This window comes from Lissotriton helveticus, chromosome 10 (assembly GCF_964261635.1).
Source record: "Lissotriton helveticus chromosome 10, aLisHel1.1, whole genome shotgun sequence".
Classification (NCBI taxonomy): Eukaryota; Metazoa; Chordata; class Amphibia; order Caudata; family Salamandridae; genus Lissotriton; species Lissotriton helveticus.
Window position 1 is genome coordinate 804255075 of NC_136071.1, and position 19889 is coordinate 804274963.

The window sequence follows — 19889 nt, forward strand, 5'->3', positions numbered from 1 at the left end:
CTCAGATGTGAGTCCCTTGCTCATTGCACCATTAGGATTCAAGCAAGCCGGGCCGAAGACAGCTGTAATGCCAGAAACCGGTCCCCGGAAGCTTGTTTCCTTCCCAGTGTAAGAATTGGCTTTTGTAGTCTGGTCTGCCCTGTTCCCATGATGCACTCGGCCAGGGACAGACTAATTTGCATACAGCCAGGTTCTGAAACTGAGATGGTGCAATGAGCTAAAAAACGGTGTTGGATCTAGCCCTGATCTCTTGACTGGGTGAGAGTACTCTGCTTAATTCAGAGACTCTGTCCATCACCACCCCTTGTTGTAAATAATTTTGTCCACCCTAAGCGTGGAAGGGTATACTCAGATGTGATTCCCTTGCTCATTGCACCATCAGGATTCAAGCAAGCCGGGCCGAAGACGGCTGTAATGCCAGAAACCGGTCCCCGGAAGCTTGTTTCCTTCCCAGTGTAAGAATTGGCTTTTGTAGTCTCGTCTGCCCTGTTCCCATGATGCACTGGGCCAGGGACAGACTAATTTGCATACAGCCAGGTTCTGAAACTGGGATGGTGCAATGAGCTAAAAAACGGTGTTGGATCTAGCCCTGATCTCTTGACTGGGTGAGAGTACTCTGCTTAATTCAGAGACTCTGTCCATCACCACCCCTTGTTGTAAATAATTTTGTCCACCCTAAGCGTGGAAGGGTATACTCAGATGTGAGTCCCTTGCTCATTGCACCATCAGGATTCAAGCAAGCCGGGCCGAAGACGGCTGTAATGCCAGAAACCGGTCCCCGGAAGCTTGTTTCCTTCCCAGTGTAAGAATTGGCTTTTGTAGTCTGGTCTGCCCTGTTCCCATGATGCACTGGGCCAGGGACAGACTAAATTGCACACAGCCAGGTTCTGAAACTGGGATGGTGCAATGAGCTAAAAAACGGTGTTGGATCTAGCCCTGATCTCTTGACTGGGTGAGAGTACTCTGCTTAATTCAGAGACTCTGTCCATCACCACCCCTTGTTGCCCAGCAATTAGTGGGCAGCTGCACCGTTTAGGCGCTTGGGATTGTCTACAGCTGCCCAGCACTTTGTGGGCAGCTGCCACGTTTAGGCCCCTGACTTTTTAACTACAGGGCGTCCTAGCCCCAACAAGGCCAGTTGGCCTAGGGACTGCCACAGGTGGTGGCTTATGTAAGGTTTTGCGCAATTGTGTGGTTTTTCCTTGCACCTCTGAATGTTTTAGGCATCATGTGTCTTTGGCGCTATTGAGCTGGGTTTTCTTTCCTGGCACCTCTGAATGTTTCTAATGCATCATGTGTCTTCCTTGATTTTACACCTCTGAATGTGTTGGCTGATGCATCATGTGTTTTTCTTTCCCTGCACCTCTGAATGTGTTTTTGATGCATCATGTGCCTTGTTATTACTCCGCTGAATGTATGTTTTATGCCTCATGTGTTTTTCCTTCCCTACACCTCTGAATGTTTGATGCATCATGTGTAATGTGTTCTTGCTACTACCCCTAAGTGTATTTTATTCTTAGGTGGTTGTGTTTTGCCTAGTATAGTTTATACTAGAGAGGGTATGTGTCCATGCGTGATCTAGACCTATGGGTATTAGTACTGCGTAGTGTGTACCTACCTTTACCAGTAGTTACTGGTTGTGATTTATAACTGTTATTTTGTGCTACAGTGATTTTATATCCTTTTATTCTAATTTCTGACAGTATTTCTGTTTCTAAAAGTGTTGATTCTGACAGTGGCCCATGTGGCCCTGTCCTGTAAATAATCCCTTATGAATGTTGCCCGTGCCAGTTGGCACAATGTACATGTGTGATTTCTATCTGATGTGTTTTTACAATAAAGAAGTTATTTTTATATAACCTTGTGTGGAGTTCCTTTTGTGGTGTGCCTAGTATGTTGTTGCTGTTGTGTACTTGCGCAAATGCTTTACACATTGCCTCCGAGTTTAGCCTTACTGCTCGTGCCAAGCTACCAAGGGGGTGAGCAGGGGTTATCTTGGCGTGTGACTCCCTTGCCCTGACTAGAATGGTGGTTTCTGCCTGGCTTTGGCGTCAGCCTTAGCCTACCAGAAATAGCCAGTTCTAACAGACACCTATAGCATTTGTAATGCAATATGTGTTGTATTTACGTGACTTAGATGTATTGATATTACAAATACCAATGACTTGTAATTTTTTAAAAATAATTAATACTTAAATAAAAGTTATTGTAATGTATAATTGCAATAGCTTAAACTTTTGTAAATAACTTTTGTGAAGATTGTCTTAAGTGTATTTTATTGTGTCGAAAATCCAAGAACAGAAGTGAAATATTAAAATCTTTTTGTGACATATGTAATGAAGTTTGAGACATTGAGAGAACATATTTGAACCAGTTGTTGTTGAATGGTTGCACAGAATGATGCTGTGGTGCCCCTGAGTGGTGGTGCTGAGTGAGTGCGATAGATAGATAGAGTGAGTGCGATAGATAGATAGAGTGAGTGCGATAGATAGATAGAGTGAGGGCGATAGATAGATAGAGTGAGGGCGATAGATAGATAGAGTGAGGGCGATAGATAGATACATAGATAGATAGATAGATAGATAGATAGAAAGTGTCTATAAATAAACCCATCAAAAACATAAACACCTAATAAACAAAAATGCATGATTATTGAAAAGGAATAGACCAAGATATTAGATTTGTGCAAATACAATAAACAGAAGCAAGACAGTGAAGGGGCAGGAGAGAGTGAGACGGAAATAGAGGAAGAGTAGAGAGGCCATGACAGTGAAGGGGCAGGAGAGAGTGAGACAGAAATAGAGGAAGAGTGGAGAGGCCAAGACAGTGAAGGAGCAGGAGAGAGTGAGGCGCAAACTGAGGAAGAGTGGAGAGCCCAAGACAGTGAAGGGGCAGGAGAGAGTGAGGCGGAAACTGAGGAAGAGTGGAGAGGCCAAGACAGTGAATGGCAGGAGAGAGTGAAACAGAAATAGAGGAAGAGTGGAGAGGTCAAGACAGTGAAGGGGCAGGAGAGTGTGGGACGATGCAGAAGGGTGCTCGTCTTTGGCAGTTGCGGTCTTCCAGCCAGTGCAGGTGGAAACTCATAGGTGAATACTACGGGAAGACAACTGCAACAACACTCCTTTGGGGCCTGCAGCAATACCACACAGCATTATTATATTCTGAAGGTTAGCTACCTCATGCAGCTCACAACAGGAACTGCACTGGGAGACAAGGGACCCCCAACCAATTGTGTTGACACCAGCGTCTCTGCTTGAGGACAGTTGACTATATCTGGCGTTGCACACACCAGGAACATGCTAGGCTTCTCCTCGTGGACTGAAAGACCGGTCCCTCTCCTTTGCTCTCAGAGCTGGCCGGTAGTCTTGTAGGTACTAGGCAGACCCTTGGCTTTTGTAGTAGGCTGCAGACATCAGTTGATGTCCTCGTTCCTCTGGGAGACTGCCTCTCATGGAGACACTGGCCCTGATCACAGAGTCTATCAGGTAATCTGTGGACCACAGCTTTCCTTGTTCAAGAAGAGCTTGACACTGGAACAAAGCTCAGTGGTTAGGGCCTCACCTTACACTTATTTTCTAGATGGAGTTTGTGGATATTTTCCTGGATTCACTGTCTAAAGCTGTGACCCAGGTTGGTTTGGTTCTCAAATGTCATTTTATGCTGTTTGTCAGACACAGGCTTTGTGCAAAGTCATGGCTCCCACAGCAGGATGCTGGGTGCAAGCAGGAATATGCAAACCAAGAGCAGACTGAAGTGTGAGATCTCTGCACATGGCTGTATCAGCCTTCCTGAAGCAGCAAACAGGGACAGACTAAGGGCAGGCCCTGCCCATAAATGTCCTCCCCTCAACAGAAGAACCTTTTGTTTTACCCCTCGCTCTATCATCTCCCAAGTGGCAGTGCTGAATCAGAAACCTTTTGCGAGACAGGTCTGCATGGAATTTCAAATGTATCCCTGTCTCAATTCCCCCACTCCACTTGAATCCAAGAGCCATTATCTCGTGGCTTTGGCCGCCGGTGCTTCCAGTGATGAAGAAGCACCCTAATAACGATTTAGCTGAAAATTAAACCATCCTTTCTGTCCGCGGCCTTAATAACCCTCATTGCCCTTGCCCAACGGTGCAAGAAAACCCTGGAGCACAGCTGGCATTTCATCAGTGTACATCGAGGGACGTTCACTATGATGGGTCTTGTTACGTTGAGAAAAATGGAGAAACTAAATGAATATACATTAGAATATATGCTAGCCTACATATTAAAAGATGCATTAGATAAATATACATTTAAAGAAACATCTGAAGATTAACTAGTGTGAAAGACTTTCAGAACTCTTCCCAAACTGATGTTCAACCTGAACCTTAAACATGTTAATAAATACAGGCAGGAGGGGCAGCACTGACGTTATTGAAGGGAAATGAATCCATCTGTGGCTTTATAGCTCAGTTTATGAACTCCTGTCTTTACAATCTTTAATTTTAAGAAAGATTTCAATGTGAGATGGGATTACCAGAGCTAGGTCTTAAAGTGTGTTGTCGATCGGATCAGCCTGATCCAAAGTCATCGAGTGTAGTAATCTTCTTCCAGCGCACAGATGGTTGAAGCTTCCCTGACAGTGCAAATGAATGGACGTCACAGAGCAGAACAAAGGAGGCGCAGCCAGTGCAATCATTGCAGATGGGAACAATACCACGATTAAGTGGGCAATTTGTGGGGAAAAATACAATAAGATTCCCACAGTGTGACAGACCGTTGACAAAAGACAAAAACGGGCGAAATTTTCCATAGAGTCTATTCATTAGAGAGCTGTTGCGGTCAGAGGAACAAAATTGTGAAACACGCCTACATTTGTTTGTTACCATCAGTGACGGGGGATTCAAGTCTCTCAGTGAAGCCTGCCAATGCCATTCGCTAAAGTGCTTGGGTGTGCACCATATCGAACTCAAGCTGACCGTTCCTGTGATGGCGGTGTCGTGCTATTTATTCATGGTCGCCGACTGGCTGCCGCCCCCCTCCCTCGAACTCACCACGCCAACCCAGGACACAGGCTCATGAAACATCGTTAACTTTTGGAAGGCAGGGGTCACGAAACCCCCGGCCGTATTTATTAAGATATAAGATCATAACATTTTTAATTGCATGATAAACGTTTTATACAAAATCATCAAGACATTAGATACAATGGTGTCAACAAATGTGAAAGCCTAACCTTAACAGAGACTCTAATACATTTTGTTTCCTAACCGAATCTAACATCCTCATCTAGATTTTGTATAATACATTTCTGGCCATATGGCAAGGTCGCTAACCGGTGTCAGGTCCTACAAGCTGCGCCTTACCTAGCGATGTGCGCATGCGTAGCCAAGCCCGTTAAATTACCCGGTCCACGCCGTGAACTCCATTTACCCACTAAAGGAGGGCCCTTACTCTGCGCCATCCGGTGACGTCATGAGTATGCGCGCGCGGGGTGGCTACCAGCCAAAGGAAAGCGTGACTACTCCAACCCGCGACCCTTTGAAGCACCAGTTACCTTGCCCCTGAAGTTCTAGGAGGTGCCAATGGCCCCTCCCCCTGGGCAGGAACCTCCTTTATGGGATGATGCCCGCCCCCTCAGACCTTAAAATTAGCTGCTCACCGGTCATGACCTTACCGCATGCCCCATACCTAATAAATACGACGACCTATGGAAAAATTCTAATGGACAACTACTCTCTACTAAACACATAACGCATCCACATATCTACCAAAGGAAGAAAGGACCTAAATATCATTGTAACAGCAAGACATAATTCAACACGTACCTATCAAAAGGAAAAAATTGGCCTAAACACAATCGAACAGTCCAATATATTTCAACATTTCTCAAAACATAATCTACAAATTTACAACTAGACCAACTTTATCATCGCACAGTCATTTTTTGTTCCAGGGATGGTGGGAGGGAAAACAAGAGGCCCCCGGGCGCGGGGCACGACCAGTTGCGTGGGAGCGTCCAGGAACAAAGAGGGTCTCCTGGGCGCTCCCCGCCTCTATATTCCTAAGGGGCACGGTGGGGGGGCGGCTACGCCCCCCACCCGGCCCCTCCTGCGGCCCGCCCCCCGGACCCGGAAGTCCTTTGATGACATCCGGGTCAGGGAGGGCACCTGGAGAGGGGAGCGGTCGCCGCGCCGCCATGCGGGCGGGGGGGGCCAAGGGCCCCCCCTTTTCACATGGTCGCCGACTGGCTGCCGCCCCCCTCCCTCGAACTCACCACGCCAACCCAGGACACAGGCTCATGAAACATCGTTAACTTTTGGAAGGCAGGGGTCACGAAACCCCGGCCGTATTTATTAAGATATAAGATCATAAAATTTTTAATTGCATGATAAACGTTTTATACAAAATCATCAAGACATTAGATACAATGGTGTCAACAAATGTGAAAGCCTAACCTTAACAGAGACTCTAATACATTTTGTTTCCTAACCGAATCTAACATCCTCATCTAGATTTTGTATAATAAATTTCTGGCCATATGGCAAGGTCGCTAACCGGTGTCAGGTCCTACAAGCTGCGCCTTACCTAGCGATGTGCGCATGCGTAGCCAAGCCCGTTAAATTACCCGGTCCACGCCGTGAACTCCATTTACCCACTAAAGGAGGGCCCTTACTCTGCGCCATCCGTGACGTCATGAGTATGCGCGCGCGGGGTGGCTACCAGCCAAAGGAAAGCGTGACTACTCCAACCCGCGACCCTTTGAAGCACCAGTTACCTTGCCCCTGAAGTTCTAGGAGGTGCCAATGGCCCCTCCCCCTGGGCGGGAACCTCCTTTATGGGATGATGCCCGCCCCCTCAGACCTTAAAATTAGCTGCTCACCGGTCATGACCTTACCGCCACAGGCCAGCATTGTTAACCGACGATCTGGCCTCCCCCTGTGTCCTGACCTACCCTAGCAAGTTCTCCCTTTAGCAAAGCCCTCTAACCAGGCCCAGACAGTATCAGACCACAGGACGTTCCCTTCCTCAGTCAAGTGAACCCCATCACCCAAGTAGTAATGTTCACCCCAGATACACCCATGTGGGATCGTCTGCAACAGGGGGGCTCGGAATAATTTGTCCAACTGTGTGTTGATCCTCTTTACCGAGTGATTCAACGCCCTGACTGAGTCCCCCCCCCCCCGCCACTGCCACCGAGGGATAAGTTGCGACCATACTACTGTGCAACCTGGGCAAGTCCTAGACACCCACCCCGCAGTGGAAATGATCTCTTCAATGAGTATTCGCCGCCCCAGTTTGGCCAGGTCCTTCTCCCCCAGGTGAAGTATCACCACTGACGGGGGGTCGGGCTGCTGAGCTAAGAGTCCCTGAAAGAAGCTCCTGAACTGTCCAAGGCACAGACCCCCTCTCCCAAAGAATGAAATGTCCAACCCCTTCGATGCCGCTTTTCTCTTACGGTCTGTTGAAAGAAAAACATTTTGCACCCGCCTTACATAAGAATGACCTACAATCCAGATCTTCAGTTCTCTGCGTCCAGCTTGCTGCTTGTGCTGTGTTGGTGTAGCTCTTTTGTTCCCGCCAGCGAGTTCCTCCCCTGCGTCACAGGTTTGAGAAACTGCAAGAACCAGAAAACATAACCAGCGTGAGAATCATCCTGTCATAACATGTCAATCCGTACATATCGTTTATAACAGTCAGATGACCATCTCCCAATCTTCTTCACACTCTCTGCCGAGAGACCCCCTAGGGCAGCCTCAGTTGCCGCCCCTATCCTGAATGAGTGCGTGCCAAATTCCTTAGGATCCAACCCTGCCTGTCTAACAGTCAATTCAAGGACCCGCCTGAACTGGTATCTAGTCAATGGTGTCCCATTGGCATGACACAATAGTGCCCCACCCGCCGTGCCCTCCCGTTGCTTGTGGAACACCTCCACATGGGAAACCGGGCAACAGGGGTTGGTCACGGCCCGGTGGAGCACTATGGTGCAACCCCGAGACTCCTGATCAGTTTTTGACCTCTGAATTGTCACCCACATGGTGTCTTCCCTGATCCTAACACTATTTAGCTGTAGCCCTCCCAACTTATCCCCTTTTGACCCTGCTACCAGTTCGCCAATTCTTAGAGCCCCATAAAAAGCCAAGGCAAAAGCAGCCTTGAACAGATGTATCTCCCATTCTGAACTACACACCTCGTGCAATGCCACTAATAAGGCTGTCAGCCGCGCCAAGCCTATGGGCTTCCTTGTATCTGCAGTATGGCCCTGTAACCGGCGCCATCCCCTCATGGCCTTGCGCACCACAAAATTATTGGGGGGATCTCGCATGCCCTTAGCCTGTGCAAAGAAGGAAACAGCCGCCCTATGTCTGCCTGCGGCTGCCACAGATCTCCCTTCCCTGTGCATCCATTCCAAATATTCTGCAAAACTGTGCTCCTGCGCCCACCTGACCTCCCACTCCTGCCCTAAGAACGAGCGGTAAGACAAAAACGCCCCTTCATAAGATGTCTTGGTCCTGGGTGCTGGGCTAGCAACCACGAGGTCCTGTAATCTGGGGCACCAATCTGCCAGAGTACTGTCGGGAATTGTGCTGGCGAGGGGTCTGCTGCAGGAAGGTGTTCCCTGAAAACCTGCATTTTGAAGCGAGAAAGGGAGTCAGCTGCATTGTTAAGGACGCCTGGGACATGTTTGGCCTTGAAGAGTACATTCAATTTTAAGCACAGCAACACAATCTCTTTAATCAGGCGCAAGATGAACGGACAGCGTGCCCCTTGCTGGTTTATGCATTCGACCACTGTCATGTTATCCGACCAGAACACCACTGATTGGTTACATAGATGTTCTGGCCAGACCTTCAATGCCACCCATATTGGAAAAAGTTCCAGGAAGCCAATGTTGGCAGTCAAGCCCCATCTTTTCCATTCCTCTGGCCACCGTTGGGCTACCCATTTGGTCCCTAAGATGGCGCCAAAACCAACACTACCAGCAGCGTCCGTCCACAAACCCAATTCTGCTGATGACGAGGGAGGACCCGCCCACACTACCCTGCCATTAAAGTCCTTCAGAAATGCCATCCATATCTGCATATCCTGGCGAACCTCAGCTGACAGCCTAGTGCGGTGGTGCTTCTCCCGCAGTCCTTTCATAGCATGGGCAATAGAGCGTGAGAATGGGCGTGCCATTGGGATGACCCGTAATGCAAAATTCAGTTGCCCCACCACTTCCTGCAGCTGCTGCAAGGAAACCTTGTTCTTTCTTAGACATTGCCGCAGAGCCGCTCTGAACCTAGACACTTTGTCCACGGGCAACCTGAAACATCCTTGAACCGAATCAATTTCAATGCCCAGAAATTCCAAGCAAGTAACCGGGCCCACCGTCTTCCCCGGCGCCAGCGGAACCCCAAAAGCCCGCATGAGCACGCAAAATTCCTGCAATGCCCACGCACACTCCTGAGAGTCCGCCGCTCCTAGGAACAAGAAATCATCCAAGGAATGCATAACTTGCTGGTGGCCCGTTGCCTGTCTCATAACCCATTCTAGGAATTAACTAAATGTCTCGAAATAGGCACATGATATGGAACAGCCCATGGGCATACATTTGTCCATGTAAAACTTGCCCTCAAAGGTGAAGCCTAAAAGATGATGGTCACTCGGGTGCACTGGGAGAAGGCGAAAAGCGGATTCTATGTCAGATTTAGCCATCAATGCCCCCGGGCCCAGTGCACGCAACAAGTCAACCGCCTGATCAAAAGAGGCATATTTCACACTACAAATTCCTTCATCAATCGCATCATTCAAGGATGACCCTCTCGGCGCAGACAAGTTGTGGATCAATCTAAATTCACCTTTCTCTTTTTTGGGTACTACTCCGAGTGGTGAACACACAAAATTAGGGACCGGTGCCTCCTGGAAGGGGCCCGCTATCCTGCCTAAGGACAGTTCCTTGTTAATCTTAGCGGACACTACCGTTGGATTTTGTTTCACTGATAATTGGTTCCTGCAAGTACTGCTACCTGTGTAACCCACTGCCGGAATCCTAAAACCTCGCGAAAACCCCTCCTGAAGTAAGGTGGCCGCTGCGTGATCAGGGTATCTGTTTAACCAAGGGATCAATGCTAACACATCTATTGGTGTGGGGGGCCCTGCTCGTGAAAGTTACTCCGGCTTCCCCCTACCCCTATGCCCATGGTTGCCTGGCTTGGACCTGCAGGTTGTCTCGGGGTGTGATGGGTGTCCACAGATTGAACATGCATGCCTGAATCTACAGGTGCCCTGGGGTCTTGTGCATGTGCGCCTATTAAAATCCCAGCATACCCCTCTCCTTTCTGACCCCGCCCCCTTACTCTTCCCCAGGACCTCACTCCCCTGGGTTGTCCGAAAGGGCTGATGAGGCTTCGCGGAAAATACCCTCACTGTACTGATGGCCTGCGAAGGGACTGAGTCACCCGAAAACTGCTTATGCCAAGACAAGGAGTCGACCTTGTCCCATGCTAGGGATGCGTCAAATTCTTTGGCCTTCCTGAAGTTCACATCATACTCCTTCCACGCATCACCAGTGTATTGATCACTCCACCCCACAATCCTACTCAGGTAGCAATCCATTTCGGCCTGCACATTCGGGGGGCGTTCTGCCGTGATGGCTGAAAGGACAGCGAAGGCCCTGATCCAGTTCTTCAATGTCTCCTCTACTCTAAACCTGGAGCATTGTGCCCTCCATTCGCTTGGATGCATCCACTCTTTCAGTACCTTTGCCTGTTCCATCTCCCTATTGTCTAGCAGTAAAGAGAAAATGTAAACATATTTCCCTGCCCAAATCATCTCCTTCACTTCCTTGGACACATGTTGTCCCAAATTTTCACTTCTCGTTGGCACTAAGCCGTCCCCCAACAGTGGCAGAGACACTTCCTTACCATTCACAGGCACTTGAGCCGGTAGGGCACTCTCCCCGTTCGCCTGAGCAGGACCCGAACCTGTAAGGGAAGAAGATGCTGGTCCCGCACTGCTGGCAACCACCGTTGAAGCCTTAATCTTTTCTACCAGTTTTTGTGCTTCGGCTACATGATCAGATGAATCAAAGGACATACCCCCCTTTTTTAACTACGGCAGCAAATCTGCTATCCGAGACACCAATTCAGAAGGCAATGCATCAGTACCCGCTGGGCCCGCCGGCATCACTGTGGGCACGGTCAGGGGCACAGGAGCAATGGGCAAGGGTGCGGGCGTAACTGGGACTGGCGCCGCGGGCGTACCTGGGATTGGAGCCACGGGCGGAGGGGCAGGCCCCACAGGCGGGAGCGCCGGCGGGATGGCAGGAGCCGGTGCCACGGGCGCTGGGATCACAGGCGTAGGTGCAACAGGCACTGGGACTACCGGCTCAGGGGTAGGAGCAGCGTACCTAGTTTTCTTGGCCTTAGACCTCTTTGGTGAGGTGACAAAATCGCCCCTTGGCAAGGGGGGCGCCTTCCGACGAACCGGCCTACCCGATGGGCCAGGGGAATCATCAAACCTCTCATTAATCCGTGCCTCTAATTCATCAATCTTCCCCAATCGTTTGTTCATTTCGCCCATTTCCCGCATCATGGCTCGCATCATCACCTCCATCTTAGACCCTCCTTTTCCACCCCTTAATCCCGGCATGTTGACAAATGCTACACTCCTAATGTCGCAATCAAGCGTACTTGTGTTGTGTACCTTTACCAGATGGAGGGTCTCCAGGGGGCTTTCAGCACCAAGCAACGGCAACCGCAACACCACCGGCTTATCCGGCTATGTAAGGGGTGAGTAAACCTAATGTAGACCCACCCGGCGGCCACCAGGAGCGATGAATGCTAGCCCCCCGTTCGCCTCTTACCGACCAATCCCGCGTACTCGCCGCCGATATCGGTCTGTTACCACACCACACGTCCACGCCTTCGCGCTGAACCGTCAAAATTTTGCAGGAAAATTCACGTTAAATCCTGTAATAGAAAATGCTATTAATACTTGGAAATACGCGGTCGTTCACCACTTGGCAATTCCCCTTACTGACACATAGTACAGTTGTAGCCTTAAATTAACAACCCCTTTCTGTAGTCTATCACATTAACAGTTTTAATTCACCAAATTGTATAATATTCCCCACTTAGACCTCGAGTAATATTAGCAGTATCCCTCACTTTAACCTAGTACAGTTGTAACCCTGCAGAAACTAACCCCTTTCTGCATTTAAATTACCAAATTGTTACACGCACCACATTGCCAAAAATTCACTAGGGTCTCCCATCCAGGTGCTACCCTGGTCGACCCTGCTTAGCTTCCTTTCACTCTTGTGCATGAAATGCTTTCAAACCGTGAAAACGATCCTCTTTCGTAACCGATCTACAAACGTTCCCGCTCCGCTCTAAGATGGCGGGAAATATCCTTTTTCTGTGCCCAGTTCCAAAGACAGTTGAATCACCGATCTCGGGTCTGCCTTTGCATTCACCCGGCTCCCTCTTAAATATACCGGTACTGATGTACGTCTCGATGCGCTCTCAGCACCCTGACCCTCGCAAAATACCTCCGTCGGCTCCTATGCAATCACCGCCTCAAGCGACTTGTACCACGCTCCCCCGCCGCCGCTCAGCACACCGGCGCCGTGAGTTGCTGGGCAGGTCTCTTCTCGCGGTGACCAGGATACCAATCCGCCGGCAGTCCTCGACCTGCTTCAGGAACCTGCAATAAAAAGACAAAATTTAAAAAACAAGAGGCCCCCGGGCGCGGGGCACGACCAGTTGCGTGGGAGCGTCCAGGAACAAAGAGGGTCTCCTGGGCGCTCCCCGCCTCTATATTCCTAAGGGGCACGGTGGGGGGGCGGCTACGCCCCCCACCCGGCCCCTCCTGCGGCCCGCCCCCCGGACCCGGAAGTCCTATGATGACATCCGGGTCAGGGAGGGCACCTGGAGAGGGGAGCGGTCGCCGCGCCGCCATGCGGGCGGGGGGGCCAAGGGCCCCCCCTTTTCATATCTTGTGCTTTGAGAAGGTATGGCTAATAGAGGGCGTAAAAAAATTCTAAGAGCCTGCCGATCTCCGTTTGTGATTATGGGCAGTTGGGCATTAGTCATTATTTTATTATTTAACAAACCTTTTCCTTCACAACATGGTCTTACTCTGGTTTTTCAATGGTCTTAAAACTGCAAGCTTTGATATGATTTTTGAAACTAGCCGAGAAATGCATACTAAGAGAGCACTTTAAGGCGTACAGTGCTTGAGAGTTCAATAAAAGGCTTAAAAGTGCTTTGGATGATTTTCGGATTAGACTAACAGTGTCTAGCCGCAAATTTTTGAAAAATGTTCTTAGAGTTACAGAAAGATGACTCTCGGTCTTTGTGCTTTTCATGCTCCAGTGAAGTGGGTTAGTAGTCAACAGACCATTCTGTGCGTGGCAATCTTGCCGGAGATGTTTTGATGATGTTTTGATTTGTGCTGTTGCTTTGAGTACGAACCAGTCCTTTTCCGGATGTCTTAAACAATCCAGCTCCTAGCGCCTGGTACTCGAATGTGTGTTAATGGGAAACATTTCCAAAATACAACAAGCTCTTTTAAAAAATGCCCGCCCCCTTTAGCAAAAACGAAACCGTGATCAAACAAGACCGATTGCATTGCAAATGCTTGTGGAGAACAGCAATGGATAGCCAGAGCGAGGTGTGGCACGCAAAAGAAACCCTAAACATGCTGCCTAGAACAGCGAGAGCGAGGCCTGACACGCAAATCGGATTTCCGGGCGGGAGAAAGGAGAGGCGTGACACGCACGAACTGTCTGGAAGGGGCGGAGAAACAACGGAGCGGGCTGCGGAGTCTGGACACAGGGAGGAACAGGACGAGAGGAGTATAATGGACCCGGTGAGGGGGGGCGTCGGGGTACATTAACGGTGCCCGCCCCCCCAATGATGGAGGCCCTGCGGGTGCCCGGTGAGTGGGGTTGGGAGGGTGTGTGTGTGCGCGTTTGTGTGTGTATGTAAGCCCTGCGTGTTCGGGGGGAAGAGGGGTGAGTGTGTGCGCATGGGAATGTGTGTGGGCATGCGTGAGTGTGGCTGCGTGTGTATATGTGGGTCTGTGTGCCTGCATGGGTGTATGTGTGTGCGCATGCGTGAGTGTGGCTGTGTGTGCGCACGGGCGAGAGCCTGTCTTGCTGTGAATCTGAGGCAGGGGCTGGGCGTGCGCGCCCACGTGGTTAAGTCGATGCTCGTGCCCGGCCTCTGTCTCAGATTCCCAGGAGACGGACGGCTATAGTTGTCGAGCTGGACTCAGCATGCTTCGCATGCTTTCTCCAAGGCTCGACCTAAAAAGCACCCGGCCCCTGAGTCCCAAAGTTGTCCAGCATATACGCCCGTCCCATTTTTTGTAGCATTTTTGTTCTGATGTTTCCGACAGTTTTACGTATGTCTGGGTGCCCGCAAGGCAAGATTTCCTGCTATTGTAAAAGTCTGTGGATCTGCGCCTCTGGCTGAGGTAGCGATTGACATCTCCTCTTCCCTAATTTTTTTGCTGCACAGTCCATAAAACTCACCAGTGCACAGTTTAAGTGTGTATTCTGTGGGTCGAAGCAGGCCAATACTGCAGATCTAACGTCTTGTTGTTCCAGGCCCTCCATAGGAGGGTCCTTCTTTCTTTCAGCAGGCTTGGACACAGGCACAGAACGTGAATTATGTCTTACCCATGGTTCCCACAAAATCGACATGGTTCCGGGGCTTGTCTCTTTTCCAATTGGGAGTAGTGGCAGGGCAAGTTGATCACCCCCAATCTTAGTTTTCAAAATCAGAGTTTGGTGTGTGCGTTGAAAGGACAAGTTAATTAACTCTGAGGTGTCAGCGGAATATATGATATGAGGGTCATCCAACCAAGGCTTCTTCTTGCAAGACTTGCCTTGTCTTCCATTAAGGAGAGCTTTTTTGCACTTATTTTTGCTAGCCTTTTGAACTCGTTTTGGCTAACGTGAAGGTCCCAAACTTTGCTCAAGCCAAGGGTTTGTAGCCCGCTTGACACATAGCCATGTCCCGCTTCCCATCGTTTTATATTCAAATTGGACCATAGGTGTTCCACTAAGCTGCCCTCTTTTGATGTCCTCAGCTTGTGGCCGCACGTTAGAAAATGTATCATTCTGCCCAGTGATTGTTTGCAGATGCCCAGTTCCAGCCTGATGTGTGCCGGTGACTTGAAAGATGGTAGCTGGAAGACTGTTCTAAAGATTTTTGCTATGATTGTGTCTAATTGTCCACTATCCAGTCCTTTTAGCACATCGCTTCCGTATGTTAAGGTTGGGATGACTTTTGCCTGTGCCACCTGAAGTGTTGGAGCGAATGTTGGGCCAAGTCATTTCTTATGAATAGAACTGAGAGCAAATGCTAGCACCGTTCCTTTCTTCTTTTGCTCTCCCAGATGGCTTTTATATCTTCCATTGTTGTTAAAGAAGACTCCTAAGTACTTATGGCATTTGGATTCTATGATGCTTTCTGAATTTAAGACCCATGCCAGCTTCTTAGGCTTTCCCGGGTGAACCACCAAGATTTGAGTTTTCTTGTTGTTTATCTGGAGCTCGTTCTTATTTGAGTATGCGGCAGTTGCGTCCATAAGCCTTCGTAAACCTATCTTTGTGTTACTTAGGAGGACCACGTCGTCGGCGTATAATAGGTTTGACAGCTATAGGCTGCCTAGTTTGGGAGCATGGGATTTGACTGTGTGTAGGGCTTCTGGGAGATCTGATAAAAATAAATAAAAAAATGTAGGGGCCAAGACACATCCTTGTTTGAGTCCTTTTGTTGTAAAAATCGGTTGTGACAGTCTGGAACCGTCACCAATTTTGATCCTGACCCATGTGTCCTGGTGCAATAGCTGTAGGGCTCTTAGTAAACAGTTTGGGATGTTCAGTGCGGAGAGCTTCTGCCATAGCTTGGTTCTGTTAACCTTGTCGAACGCCGATCTATAGTCTATAAATCCCATGTAAAACGGTCTGGTGCTGATCTCCGCCTGGTCTATCAGACACAAGAGAGTCATAAGGTTAACCGCAGTGCCAGTTTCGCTTTTGAAAACAGTTTGGTTTGGAGGGATTATTGAATGTTCCTCTACCCATTCCCGCAATGAACTCAGCAAAAGCCCTGCAAAGTACTTCGCTTCATTATCGATAAGAGCAACTAACCGATAGTTTCCTGGGGATTGTTTGTCCCCTCCTTTAAAAATTGGAACAAGAATCGATCCTTGCCAAGAGGGTGGAATGCTGTTCTTTGCTAAGATGAAAGTGAAAGTGGAGCTAGCTTAGAAGCGCAGAAGGCTGGATTCATCTTAAACAAGGCCGGGGGAATACCGCCTGGTCCTGGGGCCCCATCTTTCCGACACTTTTTTCTCTGCCTTTCAATTTGGTCCTCCGGAACTGTACTATGCTCAGTGCTGTTATCATGGTTTTGTCTCTCTATTTTCTTTTTGGTTGTTGGGTTTTTGTGGAAGAACTCTTCTGTTGTTTGTCCTTTGCAAAAGCGGTCTGGAGGTGAGTTCAACTCTGTCGGAGCATTGCTGCCCTTTGTGCTGAATACCTGATTCGGAGTGTGGTCTTGTTGATCGTTAAAATGACTGTGCAGAAAGAAATACCACTCAGACTCCAGTATGTTTGACGAGGCAACTTTCGGGACTCAACCCCCAAGGCTATTTATGGTGCCCCAGAACCTCACTGAGTTGTTTTACCTTATATCTTGCTATAATTTGGCCCGAAAGGAATTCCAGTGAACCGTTCGATGTTCTCTTTTTGCTTTTTATAGATGTCTGCGAGCTTCTCTCAGTTTGGTTATAATTAATGTATCCATTGGCTTTATTTTTCATTCCCGCCATTGCCGGTTTGTGCTTCTTTTCGCCGATCGTATCACCGGATCCCAAGAGATCAACTGTTGTGACCATGTTTCATTTCCATATTTTATTGGCTTTGCGTATCTGGCTGTCAACTTGCTTGCGAAACTTGACCAGTTAGCAATTTGATAAACAGTTGTCCTGCTGATAAACTCTATCAAATGTTTTGCCTCCATTGATACGTGCTGTAGGTTTTTGACCGAGAACTTGATGCGTTTTAGATTGATCGTAAAGCTTTCAAAAGCTAGTGCCACCACCTCAGCATGTTGCACCAATCTGGTGCTGAGCAAAATTTCTTGAGGACTGTGATCGCTTTCAGGTCTGTTGCCAAACCGGAAGGTGATTGCTTGGTTCAAACGACACAGATTAACGGAAGTGTAATCAATTAAGGCTACGCCAGTATTCGATAAGAATGTGAGGCCAGGTGGCTTGTAGGGAGAGAACCGCCTGTTAAGGGCTCTGAGGCCAAGATAGTCTAGGTTTCCTTGTAAGGTACGGCTTTCTGGTCGTCCTTGCGCCATCTGGGACAATCCTGCGGTGGTATGGCCCAAACACTTTCCTGTGATTTGGTTACCTAATTTTTTTGTAGGTCTGACATTAGCCACATGTTAAAGTCTCCAGATAGTACTATGTCTGCGTTATAGAATCATTATCTCATTCTTAGCACTGTCGCTATCAACTCGTCTGAGAGGGTTTGCCTAGACACGGAAGTTGGACGAATATACTCATTCAATAAAAAAATGGTCCTGGGCTGGCCTTGCTGGGTGTTGAAATAGATTTCCACAGACTGGAGAGAATGGGAAGGGCTTTCGAGGTCCCATCAGGTTATTGCATTGTTTGTTGATATGTAGATAACTAGGCCTCCACTACCTAGTCCTGATGATTTTGCTTTAATAGCTGGAGTGTGGTGAGTTTTGAACCCTTCCAAACGCTGCGGCTCCACGAGCCATGTCTCTGGTAGCAGTATGATCTCAAATGACCGTAAGTAGGAGATCGTGGCTTCGTCTCCTAGTTTGTTTGATAGCCCATTTATTTTCCAGGAACAGATCCTTAGTGGGCAGGCTTATTGTACCTCTTGACTGTTGTTTTGTCAGCGTAGCATCCGGGTTGAGTTTAAAGAACCGGCCAACCATGACCATGTGCAGGCCTGTTCCAGCCCCCTGTTTAATGTATGCTGGCCATCTCTTGCTTTTGAATCCTCAGAGTTGGGGGTGTGAGCTCCATCCCCGGCATTCCTAGACCTTTCTCTGTGGGCACGGGCGCTCAATGGCACAGGTTTCCTGCAGAACATGAGGGTATCCTGGTTCCCTGCTGGGGAGTATGGGGATGCCCCACTGGTTGAAGGTTTCCGAGTGACTTAAGATCTTGTTCATTACCTCGCTCGAGCGCCAGGCCACCTTAGTGGCTTCATTTGTTTGACCCTGGTCTGGTGCTATAAATTCTATCAAGATGATGTCTTGTGAAGTTACAGCGTTGGACAGGCCTATGGCTTCTATCAGTTTTATGATGTTCCCACGATTTAGTATGTCGCAGCTGCCTTTGGACTTGTACTCTGGATAGAAAAGCATGAAGGTTGTGACTCAGTGAGAAGGGGCCTTATCAGCCCCGGGTAATGACACAGTAGGTTAAGACAGGTCCTGTTGAAAGTCCAAGGATTTCCTCCTTTGTGCGCGGGTGTAGGAATCGACCTGTTCAATGCTCTAGGGCTCCTTTGGGTTGCACCTTGTCCGATTTGCGCTTTGCCTTCTTTGTCCTGCACCGATATAGAAAGATTGCCCTGATGATCATTATGTGGGCTATTGGCTTGGGACTAGTTGAGTGCTTTAGTGCTTCTAGGCAACTCTATAAGCCTGGTACACCTTTGGCCCTCTTCCCTTGGCAAGGACGTGGGATCCGGGAATGCCAATTGGGTGTTGGTACTTGGCACAGTTTTCCCTCCTTTTCTTAGGTGCACCTGGTCTGACCCTGTAGCTTACTTTTCATTGTCAGGGGATAAGGAGCCAGTCAGATGTTGTTTGACGCTGTTAGGTGAAATTGTTGGGGTCTTTGGTTCCTTGATTTCCTCGTCTGTTCTTATTGGGTCATTTTGTCTGGTTGAGTCTGCTCGTTTGTAAGTGTTAAACTTTGGGTAGAGGCTCAGATCTTGCCTAGTCCGGCGTGTCTTGTTGCGGCCTTTTCGCTTCCCTTATCTTTTCCCCTTGAGATCGTCTAGATCTTGATCTATATAAGATGGTGAAGTGGGCTCTGCTTTGCCTGTGGCTGAGGGTTTTTGTTGATCGATCGTTGTACTGCCGGTGACCAGAGTTTCCAGAGATGGTGACATGGCCCTGACCGCGGCTTCTCTTGCCCCTAAGTTTGCCGCCATCTTGGCTTCATTTGCGGGGGTGATGTCTTCTCTATTACTTGAGGGGAGACGCTTTACATTTGTAATTTCTTTTATGTCCACCATCAATTTTGCCATCATCTCCTGGAGCGTACTTAGTTTCTCGATTATTGGTGAGCAGTCGCATCCTTGTCGCGGGGGGTCGGCATCCGCTTGGGCCCGTATGATCAGGTTGTTTAGATTTGTGATTTTGTCGGCCATGTTAGCAACACACACACCCAATGTGTTCAAAAGGCCAATTTGTATGTCCATTTTGTTGGCTTGGTAGGTCATGGCATCTGCTGACCTTTGTAAGATGTACAAAGCTGTGGCCCATGCTGTCTCCTGTTTGAAGTCCTACTTCTTCCTCTCATTTGGGACCGGTGATGACCTTGGATGGTCGGGAACGTCTTTAGCATGTGATGTAAGCATGTTTTCCCATTCTTTTGATTCAAAAAAGGAGAGATTTCTCTCCACAGCATGAGCATCTTCCTCGTCTGGTAAGGGCATAGACCAGCTCTGCCCATGGCTTGAGGACTAAGGGCTAGGTCTCTTCCACCCTCCTCCCAATGTGATGGATGCTCTCGTGATGCCAACAGTGTAGTTGCATAAGGATCCGCTCCCTGTTCCTTCACGTCGGTTGTGCTGCCCTTTGTGCCAGGCTTTATAGGTGGCTCCATGTACTTGGACATGGGGTCTAGACTGACCTC

At 48.8% G+C, this 19889-nt stretch overlaps 1 protein-coding gene across 2 annotated transcripts in view; it reads left to right on the forward strand.

The window, feature by feature from the left end:
• Positions 1–19889, forward strand: part of ODAD2 (outer dynein arm docking complex subunit 2) — a 1353572-nt gene that overhangs the window by 208405 nt on the left and 1125278 nt on the right. The window contains exon 1 of one of the 2 annotated variants that reach the window (XM_078663398.1): positions 13039–13895. The exons of the other annotated variant lie outside the window; for it this stretch is intronic. Within the exon in view, the coding sequence (XP_078519524.1) occupies positions 13871–13895 (25 nt within the window). The 5' untranslated portion in view covers positions 13039–13870. Of the gene's footprint in view, positions 1–13038; positions 13896–19889 lie in introns of those variants that run through there. 2 annotated transcript variants of the gene reach the window in all.